Genomic DNA, 27713 nt, shown 5'->3' with positions numbered 1-27713 from the left:
ACATCCATTGTCAAAGAATTTTATTTCACAACAATCAATTACAATATAACTAGGACGTCTACAGTTATACCCCAGAAAAAGATAAAGAAAACAAGCCATTCTTAGCTCTTACCTCCCAATACACATTGGTTCTCTCAATTCTATTACTTAATACCCAAAACAATTAAACTTAAGGAAATCTCATGATGGTAATGTCCAAAATGATTCTGAGATCTCTAGCATTTATATTAGAATCTATATCACTGAATGGAAGGTCAGTACAATGCCTATTTATTCAATTTACAGTTTCTAATATAACAACAACATACGCTCCAGAAACTATAAAAAAGAATAAAGATAGAAAAAGATAGGCCTCTTCTATACCTTAATGAAATCAGCAGCCTTTGGTCCACCATCCATATCAAAACTGTTAAAACAACAACAAATCAAGTACTTAGGCATTCCACAGAAAACATTATGCACAAAAGAGATTCAAAGGAGCATACAATCCTGACAAAATTGGTGCACCACTATGCAACGAAGTCTAGAGAAGTTCATGATTTTCAAGAAATAATGGAAAAAATTTCCGGTCATTTTGAGATGCTTAAAGCTCATGAGCATGATAACATGTAAACACCATACGCCACAAAGCACAACAATTCTGACAACTGTTCTGGATCGCATAAAAATTAGAAAACCAGTCACTAGTGAGGGTAGGAGCTCAAAAGACCCATTTCTTATCAAGTCTCAACCCTCAAGACAGAATTAAATTAGTGATAAAGGCAGCAATTGTTAACAACTAGTTGTAGTGACTACAAAAGTTGGGCTCAAAACAAAAGATATCACCCTCTTATTTCATTTTCATTGCTCCAACAAACAATCATCTCCATTCAAACAACTGTGGACTACAAGCCATCATTCAACTTGACACAAAAACCATGGTCTGTTAAATATCAGAAACTTCACTTCAGGAATAAGTTGCTTTTATGCTACTATCCTACTATGAATATGAATGAATATAAAAACGAGTACAAGCAGCATTTGATGGAAGAAAGGCGAGAAGAGAAGAGAACCAGACACACTCACATTTAGTGCTATGTACAAAGATAAGATTATAGTAACAGATTAACTACACAGAATGTAACAAGGGAAAACCAAGGCAAAATAAGCAGCTGGTGCATCAGCACAAGCAGTCCGAATAACCACAGAAACTGTAATAGGGACAACCATGTCAAGCAAAATAAGCAGCTAATGCATCTGAACAAACAAATTAACAATCAGTAATTAATATAGTCTTTTGAATATATAATATATAATATATAATATATTAAATACAAAACCAGATAAGGAGCAGATTGAACCTGATGTCAAATGCTATTCCACTTTTCTTTTCCACGAACTTTATAATAGGAACTCGAGCCTTAGCTATAACCTTAGGTCAAAACAGTAATTCCATGCTGATGTCATGTCAGGAAGAACAGCTACGTACTGCAAAACCCACAAGTCTTAAAATGCTAACCTGCGTCTTTTTGGCAATATTTCTCTGAGATAATGCTCTAGCAAGAGCATAGAGACCTATTTGTGGAGTTTTGACCTTCGAATCCAAGATCACCACCTACAGAAGTTCAGATCAGCCGTGAAGCACTATTGACCATGACTTGCACTAACTATTCAAAATATTAAAATTGCATATATTCACACTGATCTCTTGTAAAAAATTTATTAGACTATAGACATGTAATAGCAATGTCTATTTGACTCAGTCAAACTGATTTCAGGAAAACAATCACCAGTATTTGTGCATCATAAATACAAATAATACTTACCATGAAATAATCTACAACACTCTTAAAAGAAAATAATATCGCTGTTTTACCTCACATGAGGTACAAAAACTTGAATCAATCTTAAACTTGTTTAGGTTTCAATTAAAATCTATCTGACAGATCCATCTACTGAAATATATTTGAAACTTTTTAATATTCAAAACTTAAGAAAATAGCATCTATAAATATTCAAATAGACCAGCCACTCCTAAACGGTGAATCTGCTACTCTTCTCTTTTTAGAAGTATCATATATCTTTAGCCTTACCATTGAAGATATGTCTGAATAGTGAATAGACTACAAAATTTACTCAAATAACTAAATACATGAAAGATAAATAGAATCTCATCAAATAAATCAGTCAATAAAGAGACTAATTCAATTATATATTGATCGAAATTATAGTAGAATAACATTCAAAACAGAAGCAAACTTCAAAAGTATGAATGACTTACATCAATATCACTGGTTGGTAGGTAAAGACCTGTCCTAAATGATCCAAATACTTCCACCTACAGCAACAGCCAGTTAAAAGATAGGAAGTCTATGTATGGGCATAAATAAATCCAAGTAGGAACGGTTGTACGCATTGATATTCCAATATTGGTAAAGCATACTTTGGAGTGTGGCCAAATATATTTCACGACATCAAGAACACCTTGCATAGCAGCACTGCGTGAGGCTTCTTCTTCAGGAGTTGGTGACACAAAGTTGCAAAAATCAATTATCTCTGAGACACCACAGCAATATTTAGATCATTTCTAGTTATAAGGAATATAGACCACCAACTCTTGAAAAAAAAATGAATAGAAATCAGGCACATGCTCTTTACAATTATTAGCAATCTTAAGAAAGATACAGATTATCATGTTCAAAGAACATAAAACAGCATCCAACTAGACAACTATCAGTCTTCGTTATAAACAAATGCTTGAACTTTCAGGTCATGAAAATACAATGATTGGACATGTACATACAGAATATGAAGTCAGGACCAAGAAACAACCGCGTAGTATCCATAAGATGATTATACAAATTAGTCATATATCCCACACAGTTATTCAAACTTGATATGCACTGAACCAAGTAGGACATCTTATACAAATTCCTCAAACATGGACATAGGTCTAACTATGAAAGTGGCACTAGATAATAACAATGGCAAATCCACCATGGAGGAAGTGGTGTCACGTGATACCACTTTCCTCAACTTTTTATAAGTTTGTAGGCATTAATACATATTATTGTACATACTAATGTTAGCAAGATATCGGTTTTCTTCTCATAATGAAGAGTTAAATTCTTGGATACCACTTTCCTCTTAACTTTTTATAAGTTTGTAGGCATTAATACATATTATTGTACATACTAATGTTAGCAAGATATCGGTTTTCTTCTCATAATGAAGAGTTAAATTCTTTGATTCACAGTGAAGGATATTTTTTTAATTATAAAGAGTAGGTACAACAACTAACAAGTAATAAAAAAATCTAATTTACTTACATGCTTATAATAAATAAAAAATCATTGTTTGATAAAAATTCATTCTAGTATCTTGGAATAGAAATATTAAGGGTTTGTTAGAAAATGAATAGTCATGAAAGTTTCTTTAAGGGATGACTGGTAGTATTACAAATGAATAATGACATGATGACTGATGGCTTAACTAATGATACAATGATTGTGCTATTAATCAAGGAGATGGTTGGCTCAATGCTTGTTAGTGATATATACTGAGAAAGATATATTTGATAGTGTAACTATCCTTTCCATTATTTACTTTTTCAAAATATGAAAACTCATCGAGGAAAATTATAATTTTTTAACATTAATTATTTGGTGACACCACTTTCCATAAATCCTGGATCCGCCACTAGATTATACTTCTGTTAGTTGATAACATAATCTTTTTTCTCTTCGTACATTTCACTTAAGGTCATGAGACGCCGCAGGATAAAAGCTAAACACAAGATGGGCCGGTACCGTTGCAACTGGCTACGATATTCAATCAAAAGAATTAGGTCATATGGCGCTCCTTAATCTCTATTGGTAGGTCGAAAATATTTATTACCTATTTTTATCACAAACTCATCATTCTTTGCCAGTTCTAAGTGTAAAACTACTCTATGAGAAACAGAAAAAAGCAATCTAATTCTCAGGCTTTATCTTTTCGATCTCTGCCTGCTCAGACAATCATTTTTTTCCCTCCATCACAACAAATACCTCAACTTTAAAAACATAACCTCAACACTAACAAAACCTAATCGCATCAAATTTCCAAAAATCTCACCTTTATGGAGCTGAATCATGGGGCTCTTGAATTTACTGCCAGAACGAAACCAAGCAAGCTCCGAGACCTTGCTCTCTCCATTAGCCTGATCATCGACCGAAGGCAGAGGAGGAGATTCTTCAGCATCCCGAGGAGGAGACTCAGCGGCGACGTCGAGAGAGAAGTAATCGGCGACGGGGATATCGGCCGATAAATCGGCCGAAGACGTTATTTGGTTCCGAAACACGGCGTGGGATTCGGACGGAGTAGGGTCGGGATTTGAGAAGAAAGAGAAAGAATCTAGGGTTTCGTATAAGATGCTGCCATTGGATTCCATGGGTTGCTCGAGAGAGTAGGGTTAATTAGGGATTTGTCGGGCTTCTCTCTCTCTCTCTCGATCTCGACGGCGGCGATGTTTTTATTTTTGTTTAAAAACGGACAAATAATAGGGAGATTCTGAAAAGAACAATTTTTCAAAATCGACCCATTTAGTTTTTTATTTTTCAAAATCGACCCTTTTTTCTTTTATTTATCAAAACCGACCGGATTTTGTGATTAGCAGATTAATCACTATCCTAAATAGTCGGGGTTGCCAACCCCGACTATTTAGGAGGGTGTTAAACCCTAATTAAGGCCTTTAATTAGGGTTTAACCCGACTGAGACATGAAGTTCGGGTTCGGATTGAAATCTTTGTTTATCGGATTTGGATATTATGTTGCCAAACACAGTTTTTTGCTTCCTGACTGAATAACATGCCCAAAATAGAGAAATCATGATACCTGAATAGCTCTTTGTTACGATTATCCCACGTAAACTGCGATGCAACAGACTAAGCCTCACAGGTCATTGATTTGGAACGCTCGCACGTGTCGGTGATTGGTAGTCTCAGAGGATCCTTTTTTTTATCTCAGAGTATCCTTTTAAACAGTTATGTGACAAATGACTTAATAATATGACAAGGATAAACGATGATTAATACTCTAAAAGTACGAGATTTGAGTGAAATATCTATGTTTTGAATGTTCTTTAGCTTCACAATAAGGTCATGCCATACTCACATGACACTTCCACGTAAAAAAGGATTAAACCCAAAACTTAATTCGATAGGTACTCCCAAGTCAAAAAAAAGATAAGTTCTTTAGATTTTCTTCATGTGTCAAAGCATTCAAAATCTTTGATGATTTTTGTTTCTGCATAGTTCATGCATATTAACATAAGGTGATCCAAAGTATGCACGTGTTTCAATTTGAAAATTCAACTTTTGAATTTAGAATTTGAGTGGATCCAGCATGCTTTAAACTGATCCATTGAGAAATTAGCCAAGGGGCTTCGCAGTCCTGATTAGTAAGATATATGTGTCAAAAATAAGCTCCGCAATACTTATAAGCATATTTACAAACAATATATGCTATGAATTTGAATAAACTGAATGCGGAAGAGATCGGTATACCTCCGTCCATTGACACCATTGCTTGGAGATGCCTTAATGCTCTGTGTTTTGGTGTTCTTCTAAGCTCTCATACACTCTTATGATGGTGTATAAAAAAATAAGAGAGAGTAATTAAGTTTAGGGATCCAAAACACTTATTAATTGTATTTATAGATGTGCTCCTATCAAGCACACACTTAGGTGTAGTTACCATAAAGATAGGATGTCACGCGCTGCTTCCCAAAATACCAGGGAACCTGAACACGAACAAGCCCGTGACGTATCAGACTGAGGAGAAATAAGTACTAGACCCTTTCTGCTCAATCTAATACGCTAAGCGTCAAGCAGTATAATGCAAAGTCACAAGTCCCCGATCACAATTAGCAAGAATATAATAAACAACTCAGAACAAAATGATCCATATCATAAAAGAAATATCATCCAAGACATAATACTCGGGTCATACATGCCATAATACAAAACTATCCAACTAAATACTGGAGAAAATATAAAAATACATCGACCCAACGGAAATGGAAAATGATACAAAAGTAAATTAAAGACCATCAAGTAACTAAAAGAAATAACTAAACTTCGGCTTTTTCTTTTGCTTTGTATGCAAGGCACTCTTGTTGAGAAATACTCCGGCTCTTGCATGTTTCCAAGCTGGACCCGTCCGTCCTCTAAATCTGACGTACTAAATCTGACGTACAACCCGAGAGAACAGGAGTACGTCAGCGTGCATGGCACATGGCAAGATCTTACAAGGGAGAATAGAAACAGTTGAACGACCAATACACTAACAGTAATAACAATAAAAGCATGGCACTGGAATTCTAATAATCTAAATGCAATCCACCACTAGAGTATAATAATCAGAAGAATCCAAAAATCAACCAAGTAACGAGGTCAAGCAGCTAGCCATCCTATAATAGATCACTGGTCCACATCTCAAATAAAGTCAACGTTCATATTATTGGATAACCAACTGTTCACAAATCCTCTACGTGCATCCAAACCCGCGAAACGGTTCGGTGAGAGGACTACACGCAATCCGATTTCGGCCTAGTCCGAACTCAAGCAAAACTTGGGTAATGAAACAGGTTACTGACCAAAGTGACGAAACAGGTCACTGGCCCAACAAACCTACTCCAGGACGAAACATGTCACTGGTGCGAGTCTAGAAGATACATCAACAACCATATCCGATCACATGAATCAAGACTTTCCCATCCCACTGTTTCTTGTATGTCTAAGTAAACACACACACACACACATGTCTCTAGGTCTTGTTCATGATGCGCAAGGGTCACTAAGTCATGAACTCCTATTGGTTCTCAAACACGACAAGGAGTAATAAATACAACTAACTCTATGCAATAATATTATGGCATATCAAATACATTAAAATAAAGATCATAAAACATGAATAGTAACTATGAACAGTACGATATGTATGAACAGTGACTGTGAACAATATATTCATGTAACTGATTTTATCAAAATCTTACTATTCAGATCTCTAAACTTCTCATAAAACTATTCTAAAATAATCTTTTAAAATAATAAATTTATTTATTTAAAATATTCCTTTTGCAAAATAAATTCTTTTAATTTATTTCTCATTATAATAATCTAAAATAATCCCTCTTCCAAAATAAATTCTTTTAAAATATTCATTATTATAATAGTTTAAAATAATCCCTTTTACCAAAATAAATTCCTTTAAATTATTTATCATAATTAATAATTCAAAATAATCTTTAAAAATATTCTTCTTTTAAAAACATCTTATAATTAATCATAATCTAGTTTTTAACATATCCACTTATTATATATGGGTTTTAAAATACATATCATGCTCATCACTTCACGAATATAACTACAGCAGTATTATTTATCACATTATTATTTTTAGTATCATTCATCAACAAACCCACACAGATTATCACAATATACCCTACAACACAATCATATTACAACCTGATTATGCACATAATTATTTCACAACAGATCTAAAAATTATAATGACAAGTCAATGAGAAAAGTATCTTGCCTCGGGGATGTCGAGGGTGTCGTAGAGGGGCAGTGGAGGTCGTCGGGGTGGCTGCTCGGTTCACAACGGGTTCCGCGGGCTCGCCGGAAGGTCAATCGGTTAGAATACAAAAGAGAGGTGTTAGTAACGATGAGCGATATTTGAAGCAATATAACGAGAGGTAGACAATGAGCCCAAGCGAGAGGGAGATACCATGTGATAGACAATATAAAAGGCTACACACCGACAAAGACGGTGACATAAATGGAGGTCGAAGGCGATCGAAAAGCGCGTGCGAAGTCGGCACAAAGCTACAGTTTTCTGCGAACTGCTTGCCATCCAGTGATGTTTAGGATGATACCGAGAGAGATAGAGAGTGAGTTAGAGCGTGATACAAATTGAAGGTGATAGACAACATATAAGGCTACTCACTGGAGAAGACAGTGGCAGAAACAGATGTCGGAGGTGATTGGAAAGGGAGTGCGAAGTCGGCACAAAGCTGTAGTTTTCTGCAGTGCAATTGCTCGCCGATCGGTCTTGTTCCTTGTTGTTCGGAGCCTTTCCCCGCTGTCTTGGATTTCCGAAGGTGGGAGGAGGTTGTCGGGGTCGTCGGGGTGAGGGCGGTGGAGTTGGACGGCGAAGAGGAGAGGCGATGGTGGTTTGGTGTGAGCTGCGGCAAGCCTAGAGGTAGAGGCGGGTCTGAGGTGGGGTTGTGGGTTTAGAGGGAGAGAGAGGAGCAGGAATTGGAGGAAGAGATTAAAAGGAGTGAGAGATGGAGTTGGAGAGAGAGAACGTAGAGAAGAGATTTGTAGGAGAGGGAGATGTAGCAGAGGGAAACACGAGGGAGGGGTATGCGGGAAACGAGGAGGAAAATAATGAAGTGGGGTAGGGAGGAGAGATGAGAGATTAGAGAGAGAGAGAGAGACAGAGTGGTTAACGGTGAGAGAGGAAAACACAAGAAAATTACTTTTTTTCAAAAAATAATAATTTAATATTTAAAATATCAGAAAAATTATTCAATCAATATCGAAAAATTTATGGTCATTACATAGGATTAGATTAATCATCCACAGATTGGGCAGTTACAACAAATTATGAACGTTAGACCACTTTTATGACTGACCATTTCATGGGTGGTTAACACCACACCATGAATCTAGGTAACAAACTCACAAATACAAGTTGGTAATGGTGTCATTAGCTGAAGAAACAAGATCTTTAGGATCATTTTGGCAACTTGAGAACTAATCTAGATTCTAATTCTAAACGTACGTGGTGGCTTGATTGCTCCTAGCCCTGTTTATTTTGTCCGAAAAGTGGCTTAACTAACAAAAACTTGAGTACTAATCTGATTATTATTCCACTTAATCTGATGATCTCAAAGTTTAGACTACTCCATAATGTTATTTCAAAAGTGTCTTACTAAAAATACTTGCGATAAGTTTGTTCGAGTTATTTGCTATAGTTTTCAAAACTATTTGATGGGTTTTTGATTAAAAAAAATCTTCAAATGGGTTGAAAATGTTGAAAAAAACATCTTTGAAGTTTAATTAATTCAAAATCCATCTTTGAGGAATGTTCCAATTGCAATCAACCACCTTTATCAATTTTCTAATTACATTATAATTGAGATTCTTAGAAAGCAATAGTAACACACCCAAAAAAAATATGTGTTTGATTAAAAAGACATATCATGGGTCTACTATGTGTATTTTTTAAATCTTTTATTAAAATTTTAGCAAAAAATAAGTTGAGATTGATGATTGCAAGCAAAGCCCCATTAAAGGTGGTTTTTATAAATTGAAGTTTATAGATATCGTTTGTACTTTTTTATTTAAAAGACCCTTATTTGATTCCACGTGCTTCCGCAGGTGTCGTACACACACAAGTGAAAAATGAAAAATAAGTGAAAAGATAAAGGCTAATTGCACTTCTTTGCCTTATAATTTCACCTATATGCCTTATAATTCCACCAACTTTGCACTTTAATATACTCTATTTTAAAACAATACACTTAAATATTTTAAAGTACTAGTTTTTACACACGTGCAATGCACGTGATTTAATATCATGATTAAGTATTTTTGGCAGTTTGTGCTCATTTTTTCTTTAAACTCTTACATCCCAATTATTTTTTTATGTTTGTTTAAATGGGATACACCCAATTTAAATTTTCATGTTGATATTTGAATTAATTAAAAACAAATATATTTTAAAAATAATTTAAATTTTCATATTATTTTTGACCGATATGAAACTAAGCTTTATTTGAGAAAGTATAATAATTTAAATTTTCATATTATTTTTGACCGATATGAAACTAAGCTTTATTTGAGAAAGTATAGTATTACAAAGTGAAAAATATTAAAATAGTGTTATACAAGGAAGGTGAATATTTCAAACCAATATGGCAAAATGATTGATTTAAAGTATGTTAAAACGATGCAAAAGAGAATATGAAGTTTATTCCTAATCATTGATAGACTTCATAAAAAAATATAAATTAAAGATTAATGCTAACTCTAGTATACTTTTATATGATAAAAACATCCACATAAGAATATAAAAGTACTGAAAAAAATTCATGAAACTCTCTTCTAAAGATTCCTAATTTCACTCAAAATAATTAAACTATTCTATAAAATATTCATAAAATATTGTTTTTATTTCTTCTATTTTATTTTTTATTGAGTTAAGATCAATCCTTCTTCAGGTTTATCATTTATCATTTCTCGGACAATTCTAGAGTATTGTCTTCATCATCTACATTAATTGTGACATCAGGCTAATTTTGTATTTTTTATGCTATTATCTTTCCTGGGCTCGTTAATTTTTTATCATCTCATTTAACTTTACAAAGAAGTCAAATGTACTTATGATGTTCAACACAAACTGCTCAAAATATAGACTTTAATTTTTTTCTATTTCAATGAGAATAAATATTAATTTCATATATATAAAATCAATATAGTGTTTTATCAATATAGTGTTTTAAAGTTTCTAAATTAAAATCAATTAATGCTAAGGTATAATATTATAGTGTTTTATCATTTCTATGGATTTAAACATCTATCAATTAATGTTACAAATGTATTTTGGCTACCCCAACTTATTACTAAAATTATATGAAATTAATTTAATTTATATAGTGCCGGTAATTTTTAATCTATAATATTTTTAAAATTTTTATCCATTAACCGGATGTTTTTAATCAATTCTTATTGTTTTTGTTTACCAGTATCAACTTAGACTATTCTTAGATGTTGAAAATGGATAGTAAATCCCTAAATTAGAAATTTTAATATATATATATATATGAAAAATACCAAACAATTACACTTTTCTTTGCCAAGTTTTAAAATTTTAGCCCATTTTTGTGGTTTTGAACTTTGAGGGTGTGATTTATAATTTTTAAAATTTTGAAAGAGTTTTTAAAAAAATTTACTTTTAAGTTTGGTAGTTGTAAATTCTATGTTTCATGTGTTGGTGGTAATTTTTTAAATGTTAGTATATTTCTTGTAACTCTAAAATTTTGAGGGTGTCTTTTGCAATTATTAAAACTATAGATTAATTTTGAAAAATATTAAATTTCAGCGGTCTACCAATCGACGAATTTGATGTGTGCTAGTTAAAAATTTTAAAATTTAGAGTTTTTTTTTACGATTTTTAAATTTTGAAGGAGTTTTTTAAAAATTTTGAGGTTAATTTTGGCAAATTTTAATTTTTTAGGTGTCTAAGGGTAATATCTTGAATTCATCTTATTTTATTTACAAATTTTAGAATTTTAGGGTGGTTTTTTATAATTTGAACTTTTGAATGTGTTTCTATAATTTTTGAGATATTGAGGGTGTTAATTAAAAAATTTAAATTTAAATGTCAAAAATTTTAGGTGTATCATGGTAATCTCTTGAATTCATCTGTGTTGTTTGTAAGTTTTAAAATTTTAGAATTTTAATGTGCTTGTCTGTAATTTAAACTTTTGAGGGTGTTTCTATAATTTTTGAGACATTGAGGTGTTAACTGTAAATTTTAAATTCTTTGCAAACTGATGTTAATTTTTTAATTTCATGTTTTTTATTTTAAGTTTTGAGACATTAGGATGATTTTTATAATTTTGAACTTTTCAGGGTCTTTTCTGCAATTTTAAAACTTTTTATGGTTTTTTTGTAATACTTCATGTATTATAATATGTTATCTACTTGTAATTTCTTTATCTTAACAAATTAATATCATTTTTATGTTTTATATATTTTATTAATATTAGTTTTTTTAAATTGTTAAGCTAAACATGGTTTACATAGGATTAGGATAAGATATGATTAGGATTAGGATAGATTAAGATATAAATAAAATATTCAAAATAGTGAAGGATAATATTGACCATTGAAAATTAGAATTTGATTATAGATAAGGTAGTTCAAACTATAAAGGGGTATATTTGTCTAAAAAAGATTTTCCGAACTCGTGCTTTTAAAGAGAGTATGATATGATTTAAATATTGTAGATAAATGCTTCAAAGTTAAAAAAGCATAGACGATGTATAATATTCTCATCCAAAAATATCACTAAACAAATGTTACTAAGTGTAAACTTTAGGGTATTTAAATGGGACCATTTACAAACAGAGAGTATTAGGTAAAGAAAAGGACATCAATGTGTAATAATTTAAAACCTTAAATATTTAAAATTTAAGTACATGACTTTAAAATAGAGAGCATTAATAAAATTGGTGAAACTATAGGGTATTTAACTATGTATGTAGAGGTGAGCATATATAGTCGGTTCAAACTAAACAAACCGACCGAACCGACGGAAATTTGATACTTCGGTTCGGTTTTTACTAAAGTCCGGGTCTGGTTGGGTCGGATTGAATTTTTTTCAACCTGAACCGTCCGAACCGACCAAACTGTATTACCCATTCTAGTTACTATCCGCATCCGCTCAAACATGACCCGTCATAATTCATATAGAGTTGCTTCGTTGCAGCTTGAAATCTTTTTCTCTCACGAGACCTGATAGTGATGAAATACCCCAACAATGATGCCCTCTCCAATTCTAGGCTTTTTCATCATCTCTAGTTGTCTACCTCTCTCTATTATCTATTCGCTTTTTCTAGTTTGGGTCAATCCACTTTGGAGGTAAGAAAGTTAAACTATAATATTGATTTTAATATTTTCTTGATTTTTCTACTTGATTGATACACATAATGCAAGAGAATCTTTGGATCAGACTTCTGTTTGAACCAGACTTATAATTAGAAACTATACACAACATCCAAATTATTACATATTTTTTATTTAATTTGTCTATCGGATTGAGATCACTTTAATTCTTTATGTAAACTTTCTCTAAAAAAATTATGTAAGCTTTGGCAGAAATCAGATTTTGATTTCTATATCTAATATTCAGTAGCATTTGATAGTTCATGAATTTTAATTAATTGAAGTGTAGGGGATTTTTGTATTCGTCAACCGATTAGAGGTGAAATTAAATTTGGACATAACATTTATACCCAAGCGAAAACCGAACAAACTGACCCAAATAAAATCAAACCTACTTAAATCGGTTCGATTTGGCTAAATTTGGCCAAAAACCGAACCCACAGACCGATTGCACAGCTCTATATGTAAGTGCCATTTAGCCTTTAGCCAAAGGTAAAGGTTAAAAAGCCTCATCTCCTCTCTCTCTCACCTCGCTAAAAAAAAATAAGAAATGGTAGGAGCACACGTCTAACCATACCTCCAACAATAGCTCCTCTCTCATTTGCTACAGTACATTAGACCCCACGTGAGATTTTAAAATTTTAAAACCCTGTATGAGGCCCGGTGTACTGTAGGGAATGAGAGAGGGGGTGTTGTTGGGGGTTTGTGACTAACACCACTCCAAAAAAAACAAAAAAAAAACAAAAATAAAAACCTAGGGTTTGTGAGGTTAGGGTTTCGCGAATCATGTCTACGCAGCAGCAGCAGCAACAACAGAGCGGCAGCGGATCGACGGCGAAGAGGAAACCGGTGTTCGAGAAAGTAGATGAGCTGAAGCCCGGCACCAAGGGCCATACGCTCACCGCGAAGGTCGTCAGCTCGAAAACAGTGCTTCAAAAGGGACGCGCTGCGTCTCCTCACCTTCGCGAGACCAAGATCGCCGAGTGCTTGATCGGTGACGAGACCGCCTCCATCGTTTTCACCGCTCGAAACGAGCAAGGTGAGCTAGCACTCCCCTTTCGGAAGCCTAGTTAGTAGATCCGCTCTAATTTGTGAATTTTTCTATTCTAGTTTTAAAGTAGTTTGTCAATTTATCTCTGGTGAATTTTGATTTTTAATAAATTTCATATGTTGCATGTGGAGAACAATTTTTCTGGCATTTATATTGAGATACAATGTGTAAATGTTAAAATGTTGGGGTCGGGCTTAGTGAAAAGATTCATTATTGACAAAGGTTGCATTAGAATTACTTATAAATTACCAATGGGAGATAGGACAAATTTTCAAAACCGACCCTTTTGGGTTTTTAATTGCAAAAAACGACCGGTTTTGAAAATATTTACAAAAACCGACCTGTTTTCAGCCAGGGGCTGAAAACAGGTCGGTTTTTGTAATTTTTTTTGGGAAACTTCACGGGAGTTGAACTCCCGTGAAGTTTTTCTCATAACAAAACTTCACGGGAGTTGAACTCCCGTGAAGTTTGAGAATTTTTTTTTTAAAAACCGACCCAGTTTCAACCAACTGGGTCGGTTTTTATAAATAAGATTGAAATGGGTCGTTTTTTGCAATTAAAATCCCAAAGTGGTCGGTTTTGAAAATTTGTCCATGGGAGATATTGTGGAACTGTTTGATCCGTCATATGCACTCAAGTCCAAGGTTATGCACTTGATCAGTTATGCACGTTAAGAAATTCTATCATTTCTCTTAATGTTTGCTCAATATGTATTTTTGATTTAATGGTTTAATTTAGCGAGGACGCACCAGTATTTGTAAGATTTTTGTAAAATTTTCCTACAGTTCGATGATTACTTATTCAAAAGGATGTCATGAAATTCGTATGAGTAATGCATATGCCGTTCCGTTCTTTAGGTTATAGAGGATGTGGCCATATGGATAAGACGGTTCATATAATTTACAATCACCTCCAAAGTTTCTAACCACTCTGCCATTTTCTGCATATGTCTTTTGAGTTTTTTAAAATGTAAGTTTGCAGCTATATCACATTGTATCATGTTGTCTGAATAATCATTATGCTTTTCAGTTTTAGTAACTGCAAATTAGAGCTATTTCCTTTATCGCAGCAATCTTATCTCTCCGACAAATGTGCCATACCTTCTTAAATGGTCTCAAATTTTCGGTCTCTTAAATATTGCAAAATAAAAGCATCTACAATGCTTCCTTTCTCATCTTTCAACAGCATGTTTGTCTTCTCACCTTTGTTTACACTGCTCAAGTAAACCTTTGCTTAGTCTCAAGTAGCAGTGTCTTATATATTTTTCTTGTACTTTAAAGGTGTGTTGACTTGACATAATTGGGTATTTTTTCCAGTAGTAACATGCAGATCTTCGTATTCAATGTTTTCTAATATGTTATGGAATATCTTAAATATAATGAAACTTGAATCTCGCTGTTATCACTTTAGTATGTCCTTGCCTAATTGTCGGCTAGTTGCAGAGATAAAAAGTTCATGTTAATCCATTTTTACTTACTAATTCTTTTAGGTTTTCAACTTCTAAAACATGCTCCTTTTTTCACTTTAGCATCTAACAGTGTTTATGTTATTAATTATTAATGTGACTATTGTACATTATAGAGCTGTTGGAAGTTCAATTGGCTGTTTGTGTTGTGAAGCATTTATGAAATTTATTCCATCCAATATGGTGTTGGTGAACAATTTCCATTAGTAATTGCTTTTAACTTTGATCAAATTCATTGTTGCATGCTGTGATTTGATAATTTCAGTTTGTTCTTTAAGTGAATTTATTGTTGATGCTTATCAGACTATCTTTTCACTTATTATTTCCTCACCTAAACTGGTAAATTGATAGATACTTTGCCGCATTGTTCGTGAATCTTTCTTTATTTGCTTCTCAAAGACTACAGACCTTGCTTATTCAATCACTCCCATCTTTCCCCTGATTTGAATATTATCATTATTTTGTTTTTTAGCTGACCTAAAATTGTGATAAATGCTTGTTCCTGTGATAGTCGTTGTATGTTGTTCTGTTACTTTTTCTTTGTTTAGTACTCTGGTTGAGCAAAAGTTTCCAAACCTTGAACCATTCCCTCATGCCCAATATGTTGAGGGCAGCCAAAAAAAATGCGGATGGTTATTTAAACAATTCCTCTGCTTGTTTCTTCTTTCATGCTTTGTTTTATATGTTAACTAAGTTTTAGCCTACTAAAGTATGAGTTTTTTTCGCTCAGGACTGTTTAATATCATAACTATTATCAAAGGGTTCTCTATGTGCAAAGAGTGGACCAAATACTTATGGAACATAATGTTTATATTATTGAAATCATGCATGATGACGAAGGGTTTTGCATATTAACAGTTGATATGATGAAACCTGGCGCCACCGTTATCATTCGTAACGCAAAGATTGATATGTTCAAGGGATCTATGAGGCTAGTTGTTGACAAGTGGGGTCGCGTCGAGGTTACTGAGCCCGCTGACTTTCCAGTTAAGGAGGACAACAATTTATCACTTATAGAATATGAGCTGGTGAATGTCCCCGAGGAGTGAATTACTTTTGTTTGCTGACTATCATGGTTAGTTTCAGTTAATTATTGTTTTTCTTATTAAAATAGGTACATGTTTCTCTAAAATTGACAACTTTGTTGTTACATAAGGTCTAATTGAAGGTTATCATGTTCTTGTTAACAATTCGATCTTTGACTTGGTGTTTAGTAATGGCAAATGTGGATTATAAATTGGTCTGGTATCAATTTCTACAGGTTTCTTCTGATTCTGTGAGGATATACTTTAGTTTGCTTGATTGCAACTTCTCTGTTGTAGCAATTTTTTTTCTAGCTTCTATTGTTTATTGGGGCCTTGAAGTGATTAAAATGGTTGTTTTCAATAAGAAAATGATAGGGGCACACTCTCTCAATCACAACTCCAACCACACCCCTCTCTTATTTGCTACAGTGCACCGGGCCCCACATGAGATTTTAAAATTTAAAATCTCATGTGAGGCCTGGTGCACTGTAGCAAATGAGAGAGGGGGTGTGGTTAGAGTTGTGGTTGAGGGTGTGCCTCTAGTGCCACACTTTTCAATAATTTTAGTAGTATTTTTCTTATAATTTTTTTTTCTGAGTATGTACACGAAAAAGTTTTACATTTGTGATGAGCTCATAACTTTTGAATTGATATGATATATGATTCTTTAAATTGAAGAACCGCTGCCTGCGAGCTACAGACAGTTGTTCAATGCCCTTAGAAGTTAATGTGATTGTTCTTGATCTTTTCCCATAATTCAAGATGAAAGGAAAAAAAAAGTTGATTTCTTCAATTAACTATTATCTTTTTAAAAAAGGAAGAAAGGAAAAAAACAACAACAATCTAATGAGTTATGAACCGAGGGAAAGCCAGGTGTAATAAACATGCTACCCATGATACAAGATCATTTCTAATGTTTAACAAAATGAGTGAAATAAAAATATCTAATGCAATTATTATTCATGTACTTTCTTTCTGAATGACCAAGGACAAGAACGTTCACATACAGGCTATTTTGATAAGTTTGTATCTATATATTTATTTGTTTATAAGATTTTGAATCCTCTTTACTGTCAAAAAGTAATGAATAATCCATTGTTTATAATTAATTACGACTAAAATACCAAATTGATATTTTTATACGAACATATTTGTCATTTTGGTATTTTTAAAAACTCCGGTGACAACAAAGCATTTATGCGTGGAACAACGGTTCCTCAAATTAAAGAATCATATATCATATCAATTCAAAAGTTATGAGCTCGTTATGAGCTCATCACAAATGTAGAACTTTTCCGTGTACATACTCAGAAGAAAAATTATAAGAAAAATACTACTAAAATTATTGAAAACAACCATTCTAATCACTTCAAGGCCCCAATAAACAATAGAAGCTAAAAAAGAAAGTGCTACAACAGAGAAGTTGCAATCAAGCAAACCAAAGTATATCCTCACAGAATCAGAAAAAACCCGTAGAAATTGATACCAAACCAATTTATAATCCACATTTGACTTTACTAAACACCAAGTCAAAGATCGAATTGTTAACAAGAACATAATAACCTTCAATTAGACCTTATGTAACAACAAAGCTGTCAGTTTTAGAGAAACATGTACATATTTTAATAAGAAAAACAACAATTAACTGAAACTAACCATGATTGTCAGCAAACAAAAGTAACTCACTCCTCGGTGACATTCACCAGCTCATATTCTATAAGTGATAAATTACAAACATGTTCGTATAAAAGTACCAATTTGGTATTTTAGCCGTAATTAATTGTTTGATGGATGACTGAGAGAGCGTGAGTCATTTCATATTATACTTATCATATCCTCATAGAATTGTGCTCATTTTTATTTTATACGGAAGAAGACAAATTAAAATCATATATGTAATAATCTATGCTTGATGGTTGAATTAAAACTAGTGTACTTTCCCACTATGGTTTGATATCGGAGAAAGATCCAAATCCTCGCTCGTAAGATTTTTCTTTTTAAAATTTTGCATATAAGTCCGGACCGGCACTTGTCTTTGAAAAGAAAACTGCACGTCTATAATTAGACTATTTCGTATAAAGGCTGAATTGTACTTAAAACGCTATAATTTATCTTATTTTGCACTTATATACCCTCAATTATTCTTGACCGCATTTATGTTAGGTTTTTAAAATTTATGCAATGTTTTTAAAATTTACTACAATTTAGTAAATTTAACAAAAAAAAAAAAATAAATGGTTAAAAAGTTTTAAAATTGACATTGTGAGTATCACATCAATTTTCGGAGGAAAATTGTAAATTTCCAAACCTCTACGGCGTGTAAGTGGTGCAAAAGACAAAGTGAGGATATATAAGTGCAAACTTAGGGAAACTATAGGTTACTTAAAAGTGGATGGAAAAAAAAAAGAATGCACTGTTCTCCGCGGCATCAATTCCGGGTCGGGCACAAACCAAGGTTGTGGTTCGGGTCCTGTTCCAAGATCCGAAAATGGGAAGCGCTCCGCTTTCCTTTCGAACCTCGGTCTCTTTTTAAACGGCCACCTTTATTTTCCCTCTCTGCGCTCTCTCTCTATCAAAGCAATGGCGTTCAGACTTGAGGTCCCGCGTCCAGGCATTCAAACGGAAGATCTATTCGCCATTGAATTCAACCACAGAACCTCCATCTCGTTCCCCATCGATTTGAACCAACGCCAATGGGTCGTCTTTTACATCCGCATGGTACGTCCCCGCATCCGAAACTGTAACCCCGAAAACCCTTTTCTCAAGAAATCCTCTCCAACTGATCTCAGGCGGAGCGATCCTGCAATCTCCATCCAAGAGTGGTCTATCTCGCCATCAACTACGGCGACCGCTTGATCCACAACAACCAAGTACAGGAACCTCATTACACCTCGGTCATCGCGGCCGTTTGCCTCTTCCTCGCTTCTCGGCACTCAGATTCAGGACGTCCCTTGAGCATCTTCGACCTCAGGGTTAAGTCTTGGGCCACCCCAGTTTCTTGAAATATTAAATTATTGACCACAGTCACGTACGATTTCTTGACCCCCCCCGGCTTCTTGATTTCAGGAGGACGACGGGTTCGAGTACTTCTCTTACGACGAAGGTCACAGAGCTGAGGTGCAGGTGATGAACTCCTTGAATGGGGACCTGAATTCGGTAACTCCGTTCGCTTTCCTCCATTTCTATCTCTCCAGATTCTACCCTAAACCCATCTCTCAACACTGGAACGTTCTCACGGATCGCGCTTCTGAGATGCTCTTCGATATCCAGACAGGTAATTTGAGTTTTGAGGTCCCGTGCACGTACGCATCATGGTTAGTTAATTTCTTCTTCTTTTCTTGAATTTCTGACTTTTTTTTTATTTTTTTTTCAGCGAGCGAGGGGATTCTGAAGTACAGGCCGTCGGTGATAGCCGCAGCTGTGCTTTTGTGCTCCGTCAAGGAACAGTTCCCGCGACAATTTGCTGAGTTCTTACGCAACGTTAGCACCTTTGAACTTATCGAGGAGGTATAATTATAACACCCATTTCTAGCAATTCATCTGTTTCCATTCTCACATAACAATCTCCTGAATCTTTGATTAATTCATCTTGTGGCTTGATTAGGAGAGAATACTCCTTTGAAGTTAAATTTTTGTGAAAGAAATTAATATCATCACCTGCACTCTGATGTCTAATTTAGATCTCAAACCATACTTGTTTTTTTAAAATCCTTCTAAGATCAAACCCATTTAAAATCCGTACTCATTTAATTATATTTTCTCCCTAAGATTATGTTCTTTACTAAGGGTAAAAGGGTAATCGCTGATCTGCTAGGTATATCCGAAAAAAATGAAATATCAGTAGCCCTGTGGATGAGGGACCAATCAGGAATCACTGAGATTTGAGGGATACATATATAAAATAATGGAAGATTTTAAGGGACGAATATCTAAATAATCATTCTCAATATTAAAAATCTCTTAAATCTTTAATACTTTGAAATTGGTATCTCGAATCGTTAGAACTGTATTACATCCCTAAATCTTATAATTTATCTCAAAATTAATCATTAAAATTGTTTAGATTTGTAGATAATTTCCTTTTGAGTTAATTTTTGTAATGAAAAATGTCAGTTATAGTACTCTTATGCTCTTATATGGTATCTTCCCCTGTTCCGTTTCATTAAGGTAAAAAAATTAAGGTAAAAAAAGTAGGTAATTACCTATGACTAATCATTGATCCAACCAGGGTTAGTAAATTAGACGACAAAATTTAACAAAGGGACAGATTTGAAGCAAGTTATAGGTTTTGAGAGGTCTAATAACTTCAATCATACTAGCGATTAAATTCTAAATATTAAAGATTTAAGTAACCCGTGTTGTGGGGGAAATTGCATTTCTCCGTTGTGATGGTGTAGTCATTAATACTTTCAAGTTTCTTTATTAGATGCATTACTTGATTTTTTCTTCTCTTTTTCTTTAAATTGACGCCAAAAATATATTTTATCGTCTCATGATTCTCATGCTCTACCCAACTTGAACAATAATGCAGCCTGGAGTTCATGTGATATAAAGAGTAATAAAAAAAAATATTGCGAGTATATTATTAATCCTTCCATTTATCAAATAATTATTTACTGCTTTGCTAATTTTTCTTGAAGGGTGACTTGGAGTCCTGTTATCATGAAGTGTGGCAAGTGCTACATCCGCAATAACGAGTGCGGGATAAATTCGAAGTGAGAAGAACTTTGATGGCGTGGCAGAATTTTGAAAGAAATTTACAGTGTTGTTCATATGTACAGCTACTTGCATTTGACTCCTCAGTGAACTGTATAAAAACAGAGAAAGAAAATATTTGAAAGTACAGAAAGTGATGAGATCATGAATAGAGCGAATTTACGTAACTAATTCAAAATATGATTGCTACAATTTTTCGACTAATTCAAAATATGCAATGAAAATAAAATAACAAAAAATGAACACATGAGGCTTTTATAGTAATTCGGATTAAAATCTTATATCCACTCTTCCTTCTCACGAGGGGTCTTCTTCACTATGACCAGAGTTCACCTAAGTCACAACACAATTTAGTTGGCTTCAAAGAGAGCATCATGGATTCTACCCAAAATCAGTCGTCTAAACTAACTCTTCACAATGACAAGAAGAAACCTAGCCCTAGCTAGCTCAATCCTCAATTGACCTGGCTTGAGCACGCCAACCCTCAATTACCCGGGTTTGAGTACGCTGTCAAACTCACAAGTTTAAAACACAACTAACCCAAAACAAAAAATGAACAAAAAGAACAATCTTACAGTCCTTTATCAAACTGTTCTTCAAACCAATGTAGATGAAGATCCGTAAAGAAATGGTGTAGCGTTGTAGGCGTAGGACACTTCTTTTCTCTGAATCAAACTCTGATAAAATGCGCACAGAGAAGAAGTTGAATGAGGCTTAGGCGATTAGATCAAAACTCTCTTTGTCTCTCTCTCTTAAACCCTAGAAAACATCTCTCCTTTTTTATGCAATTTTGCATCTCTATCTTCTTCTTGTCTTCTTCTCTTCAAATATGATTTCCAACTCCTCTTAAATAGGCCTTATTTGGATAATAAAGAAATATCTAGTAAGAGTTTTAATAGGAGATCAAAATAATCAACGAACCGCCAACTATTGAATTATGTCAAAATAACATCATAACCATTAATGATGGCTCACAACCATCGATGGGCCAATGATCGATCATCGATGGTGCAGTGTAGCCATTGACTGTGCAAATTCTGTTTTTTGGATTAAATAATGTTAGGGGCACACCACCCACCACAACCTCAACCACACTCCCCCCTCTTAATGCTACAGTAAACCGGGCCCCACATGGGATTTTAAAAATTTTAAAATCTCATGTGGGGCCCGGTTTACTGTAGCATTGAAAGGGGCGAGTGTGGTTGGGGTTGTGATGGGTGGTGTGCCTCTAACACCACTCTTTTAGATTATGGAAAAGAACGCACGTTCCTCAGCCCCATCAATTCCGGGTCGGGTACACAACGAGGCTGTTGTTCCGATCCGAATCTCAAACTCTGAATTGAGAGCACTCTGCTCTCCTTTCGAAACTCACTCTATATAAACATCACTCTGCTCTCTCTCTCTCTCTCAAGCAATGGCGTTCTTTCTTGAGGACCCGCGTCCAGGCGTTGCAATGCAATCTCTATTCGACATTGAAGATAACCACAGAACCTCCATCTTGCCTCCTATCGACGAAAACCGTCGCCGTCGCCGACCTCTCCTCCACCTCATCCTCATGGTACGAACACCCCCCTTGCAATTTGAGTTTCTCAAGAATCGCACTACCTAAACTACTGTAATTACTCTGAATTGTGGCTGAGAGTAGAAGAGAACTGTTATTTTTGTCATAAATTTATCTTGGGATTACTCCCTGGAATTTGTTCGCTGTTGAATTTTATTTTCTAGCTCTTTCATTGTAAGAACATTCTATTTTCAGTTACATTGGAGAGGTCAAGAATTATTGAGATGCGAGCGGTCCATGGAACATAATCTGGGAATTCTTCTGGTACATTACGAAACACGAACACCGACCAATAATGTCACTTTGGTTTTCTTTCATAATCTCATCTTAATCGCTTTTTTTGTGGAAGGTTTAGTTTTTTGATTTCTATGGTCGCAAATTGAACACGTTAGATGTTGGTGTGTCTTGCATCTCGTCAGGCATTTTTTTTTTGGTGCGTTTGAGCCAGGGCCGTCTCAAGCATTTTTGAGGCTCTAGGCAGAGAAAAATATTTAGGGCCTTAACATTAAAAAAATTAAATATTAGTTTTTAAAAAATAAATTTTATATAAAATTTATTTTTTTAGCTTTTTGAGATGCAAAATTACTAATTAAATTTTATATTCAAGCTTTAATATTCAATTGATAAAATGGTCAAATTATTTAATCTCTTGAGACATTGTTGAACGTAAATAAGATTTTATTAATAAAAATATATAAAAGAAAAAATAAAAACACAAAATACAGAACATATCCGTGAGCTATATGTGAGAGAGAGAGAGAGAGAGAGAGAGAGAGGAGAATGAATGTAAATTAATTAAAATAAATAAAAACCAACAAGCTTACGTTTTATTTTGGGGCCTTCTGGATTAGAATTGTAATTATGTATGTTGAGTATCAAAGATTAAACAAATATGAAAGATGAGTGAATGAGAAGAAAATAAAGGAAGTTAGTAAGAGAAAAAAATGCATAAACTATGCATAAATAAGAATGAGTATTTAATATGTGCTTTTCTCTTTTTTTTTACTGTTACAATCTAATTAATTATAAATATAAAATATAAAAAGTTACAATTAAACTTTATTAGTGTTCTTTTCCAAATATAAAGATAATTATATATATTTTGGGGCCCCAATAAAATGGGGGCCCTAGGCATATGCCTTAGTGGCCTATGCCTTCAGCCGGCCCTGGTTTGAGCGGTCATGGACTGCTAAGATCATACAATAATAGCCCTAGGCCTAGCAACACCAATGAGGTCTTCCTGCAATAGTTTCCGAAGTTCGCTTGGTGGGTGATCCAACTGGGCAACTCCAAAACCCCCATTATAAGCACAGGCTGCTGAATAGTCTGCACACATATTGGCTTCACGGTAAGTGTGCACCACACAACAATTCCAGCTACGTTGCAGTAGTTCTTTGCATGCCCAAACCACTTGATGTAGAAGATCAGTAGGATTGGTAGCCTCATTCACCTTGTTAACAGCTAATAAGGAGTCTGATTCAATTATAACATTCTGTAAGCCTCTCGCCCATGCCAACTCCAGGCCATAATAAATAGCAAACAATTCCGCTTTGGTAATATGGTCATATCCCAACCGTCGTATGAAGCCAAAGAACCAATATCCTTCCTCATTACGGGCAAGACCACCTAAGGCTAGCTCTCCTGGAGTCCCTCGTACTGCCACGTCTACATTAATCTTGACAAACCCTCTAGGTGGTGCCCTCCATGCTACCATTCTGAGTACCTTTGGTAGAGCCACACTTGGCACCCCACGTAGCCACCTATACTCCAAAGCACTGGACATGATAATATCAAAGGCATTAGACAGCCAAACAAAAACTGGTGCAAAAATAGAATCATTTCGACACTTCCATATATACCAACACACAAAACAAAATAGCTCATTCCAAGGGATGTTGTTGCCGACAAGAAAGTTTGAGTTGGAGAGGTTAAACCGCAACCAATCCTTCAAGTCAAGAGCAGTAAACTGCTCCAATCTCCTTCCATTCAACCAGTAGGGCCAGATGGAAAGAGAGGAATTACAGTCTCGTAACAAATGCATGATGTTTTATGTAGCAAAACCACAACGCAGACAAGTTGCTGAAGAAGTAATATTCCTTTGAAAGCATGCCTCCCTTGTAAGCACCTTATTGTGCATCACAAGCCACATGAAGTGTTTGATCCGAGGTGGTAAGTTTGGCTTCCAAACCAGGCCCCCCCCCCCCACACACACACACACAATTTTATCTTCATGACTCATATCAAGCATGACTCGTATCAGGCATGAGCAGTCTTAGCTCATTTTGAAGACTGTTGGGTAAAGCTTGAATGATGCTGCCAAAATCATGCTTATGCTGAAGGAATTCGTGGACTGTTAGCTCCTCTCGACCGCGTGAATTCTCCTCGCCCAAGACTTCCACCAGTGGTTTATTCCCTAACCAGGAGTCGGACCAGAACCGTGTGGACTTACCATTTCCAATGACCCGAGAGCAACCCATACGAACCAAAGGTTACTTGCAGCGATGCTGCGCCATGTATGGGAAGAAGCAGGCTTAACGACATATGAAAGGAAGGATCTCCCTTTCAAATACTTCGATCGAAGAACCTGTGCCCAGATACTCTTGTCACCCTGTTCCAACCGCCATCCAAGCTTGGAGAGAAGAGCCATATTCATGGAATGTGTTCGACGAATACTCAGCCCACCATCTTTCTTCGGTTTGCAAACACTGTCCCATTTCACCAATGCCACTTTCTTCCTCTCATTTGTAGAACCCCATAAAAATCTCTATTCAAAGAATTAATCTCCTTAGCCACCGACCAAGGTAGTTTCGAGGTCTGCATAGTATATGTCGCAATCGTGCTAGTGACTGATTGGACTAAAGTGGCTCTACCGGCGAGCGACAAGTGCTTGGCTTTCCAGGATGCAACCTTCATCTTTATCTTATGGAGGATATGGTCATAGGTTTGAGTATTCACCTTCTGAGTGTGTAATGGGACACCCAAATACATACCCAAGTCAGTACAGTGCGAAATACCCGAGCTTGAGTGTATATTATTCACCATGGACCTAGCAACATTAGGAGAGGTGATAAAGCGAGACTTTGCCAGGTTGATTTTCTCACCCGAAAAACCACAAAAATTATTGAGGCACATCATCATAACTTGACACTGCACCATCGAAGCTTCACCTATAAGAATTAGATCATCCGCAAACATGAGATGCGATAACGGGGGTCCCCCACGTGATGCAAGGAACGGTTTTCACACACCCTTCATCACTTCCGATTCAGTCACCACTAACAGTTTATTCAAATAGAGCACGAATAAATATGAGGAGAGAGGGTCACCTTGTCGCAGTCCTCTTGAAGGCTTGAAGTACAAGGTCATTTCCCCATTCCAAAGCAGGTTCATTTCAGTGGAAGAAATACAAACATTATAAGTGAGATAAGAGTGGATGGCCGAGATCCATAAGAACCCACCGCAAGAACTCCCAACTAATCCGATCATAAGCCTTTTCCAGATCAATATTCATAACCATGGCCCCGAGCTTGCCCTTATGCATCAAAGAATGCATGACTTCTTGAATTACTACAATGTTATCCGTAGTGACCCTACCTGGAATGAAGCTGCTCTGAGTCGGTGATATAATATCCTTGAGAAGAGGGCGAAGGCGATTGACAATCACCTTAGGAATTAGTTTGACCGATACATTGCATAATGAAATAGGGAGGCAAACTCTGGATTGTCTACTTTCGGGATCAAGCACACCAAAAGATTACTCAACTCCGAGTCAAAAGAACCAAGTACAAAAGCTTCTTTTACAAAATTATAGAGAGTTACCCACCGTATCCCAATTAGATTGGTAGAAACCTGCTTGAAATCCATCAGGTCCAGGAGCTTTGAAGGGGGCCATTTGTTTAAGTACGCACCAAATTTCTGCATCGTGGGGAACCTTGATCAGTGCATTCAAGTGTTGCTCACTCAAAGGCAAAGATGAGTGGGGCCAAAGGACATTGAAATCCACCACGAAGTCTTCAGAGTGGTAAACTGATTGAAAGTGAGCAATAACTAAACGTTTTATGGCATCCAAATCATGAATCCAAACACCCGAAACATCCTTGAGGGAACTGATTCTATTTCTGGATCTTCGAACTAAAGTGGTTGTGTGGAAAAACTTAGAGTTCTTATCGCCAAATTGCACCCATCTAGACCGAGACTTTTGGAACCATAAAATTTCCTCTTGTGCAAGAACGAAGTTATACTCTTCAGTCAATTTAGCCTCCAACTCATATAAGTACAGGTTCAGTTTAGTCTCCAAAGCCTTTTGAATGCCACCAAGTCTTGCAAGCAACAGACGCTTTCGACGAAACACATTCCCAAATGTACTGGAGTTCCAAATCCGTAGTATAGCCATGGTGACAATGAGATTATTTTTCAAGTCTCCCGCTTTAACCCAACAATTAGCAAGAACTCGCGGAAAGGAATGATGGGTCAGCCAAGCCATCTCAAAATGAAAAGGCCGAGCATTTTTATCAACAGGACCATGCTTCTCCAAAGTGACAAGAACGGTGTAGTGGTCACTATTTGCAGAAATCAAATAAGACCAGGACTGCATCTGAAACTAGGTCTGATGTCTATGACATTGTGTAGTCTTCACTATAAGGGGCTGTGGTCACTATGTGCTCTCGGTAGGTTGGTAGCAAAAGCATCCGGAAAGGTAGCTCACCATGCAACGTTGCAAAAGGCACGATCCAACTTCTTTCGTATCAAACCACGCGCCACCTGCTCGTTAGATCAGGTAAAACGACAACCACCTGCATGAAGTTCCATGAGATGTCTCAATTGCACCACCTCCCGAAAAGGCTCCATTTTTCGTGTTGGTTCTGGATTTCCTCCCTGCTTCTCATCTCCTGCAAGAATTTGGTTAAAGTCACCAATAAGAAGCCACAGGATATCGTCAAAATCAAAAAATTCCTTAAGAGAGTTCCAAAGATAGTGGCGAGTTGCCTCCAACGAACTAGCGTAAACAGTAAAAATCCCCCATTTTGTACTTCTTGTGGAAATGGTAATGGCCAAGAACTGATTCGCATTCGCAGCCACTGAAACACTCCCAACACAGGCCTTCCATAAAATCCACAAACCCCAGAAAAGCCAATTGCGTCAACTTTTACGCAGCCATCAAAGCCCAGACTCTCGATGACTCTATCAGCTCTGT

At 35.5% G+C, this 27713-nt stretch overlaps 4 protein-coding genes across 5 annotated transcripts in view; 3 read left to right on the top strand and 1 right to left on the bottom strand.

The window, feature by feature from the left end:
* The window catches only part of LOC109848033 (non-canonical poly(A) RNA polymerase PAPD5), a 32773-nt gene extending 28267 nt beyond the window's left edge, over window positions 1-4506 (bottom strand). For both annotated transcript variants that reach the window (XM_020417309.1, XM_020417301.1), the window contains exons 1-6: window positions 4096-4506; window positions 2423-2535; window positions 2261-2317; window positions 1499-1594; window positions 1341-1411; window positions 364-406 (exon numbers count right to left, since the gene is read on the bottom strand). In XM_020417309.1, the coding sequence (XP_020272898.1) occupies window positions 364-406; window positions 1341-1411; window positions 1499-1594; window positions 2261-2317; window positions 2423-2535; window positions 4096-4411 (696 nt within the window). In that variant the 5' untranslated portion in view covers window positions 4412-4506. The remainder of the gene's footprint in view (window positions 1-363; window positions 407-1340; window positions 1412-1498; window positions 1595-2260; window positions 2318-2422; window positions 2536-4095) is intronic.
* Window positions 13411-16486, top strand: LOC109848019 (uncharacterized protein At4g28440-like). The gene is made up of 2 exons (XM_020417277.1): window positions 13411-13740; window positions 16076-16486. The coding sequence occupies exons 1-2, from the start codon at window positions 13488-13490 to the stop codon at window positions 16264-16266; spliced, it is 444 nt and encodes a 147-aa protein (XP_020272866.1). The 5' UTR covers window positions 13411-13487; the 3' UTR covers window positions 16267-16486.
* On the top strand, window positions 18688-21085 carry LOC109832323 (cyclin-D6-1-like). Its single transcript, XM_020399736.1, has 5 exons — window positions 18688-18960; window positions 19032-19214; window positions 19309-19516; window positions 19616-19749; window positions 20883-21085. The coding sequence occupies exons 1-5, from the start codon at window positions 18823-18825 to the stop codon at window positions 20934-20936; spliced, it is 717 nt and encodes a 238-aa protein (XP_020255325.1). The 5' UTR covers window positions 18688-18822; the 3' UTR covers window positions 20937-21085.
* Window positions 22326-27713, top strand: part of LOC109832301 — a 7355-nt gene continuing 1967 nt past the window's right edge. Inside the window, exons 1-2 of the mRNA XM_020399725.1 lie at window positions 22326-22516; window positions 22715-22783. Coding sequence (XP_020255314.1) covers window positions 22373-22516; window positions 22715-22783 — 213 coding nt within the window. The 5' untranslated portion in view covers window positions 22326-22372. The remainder of the gene's footprint in view (window positions 22517-22714; window positions 22784-27713) is intronic.

The sequence above is a fragment of the Asparagus officinalis genome, chromosome 1, assembly GCF_001876935.1.
Source record: "Asparagus officinalis chromosome 1, Aspof.V1, whole genome shotgun sequence".
Classification (NCBI taxonomy): domain Eukaryota; kingdom Viridiplantae; phylum Streptophyta; class Magnoliopsida; order Asparagales; family Asparagaceae; genus Asparagus; species Asparagus officinalis.
Note: the sequence above shows the minus strand (reverse complement) of the source record. Positions and strands in the feature narration are given on the sequence as shown.

Coding starts and splice junctions, on each gene's coding strand:
- LOC109848019 (XM_020417277.1), top strand. CDS start 13,488: ATGTCTACGCAGCAGCAGCAGCAACAACAGAGCGGCAGCGGATCGACG. Junction 13,741..16,075: donor CACCGCTCGAAACGAGCAAG/GTGAGCTAGCAC, acceptor GCATATTAACAG/TTGATATGATGAAACCTGGC.
- LOC109832323 (XM_020399736.1), top strand. CDS start 18,823: ATGGCGTTCAGACTTGAGGTCCCGCGTCCAGGCATTCAAACGGAAGAT. Junction 19,215..19,308: donor TGAGCATCTTCGACCTCAGG/GTTAAGTCTTGG, acceptor TCTTGATTTCAG/GAGGACGACGGGTTCGAGTA. Junction 19,517..19,615: donor GCTCTTCGATATCCAGACAG/GTAATTTGAGTT, acceptor TTTTTTTTTCAG/CGAGCGAGGGGATTCTGAAG.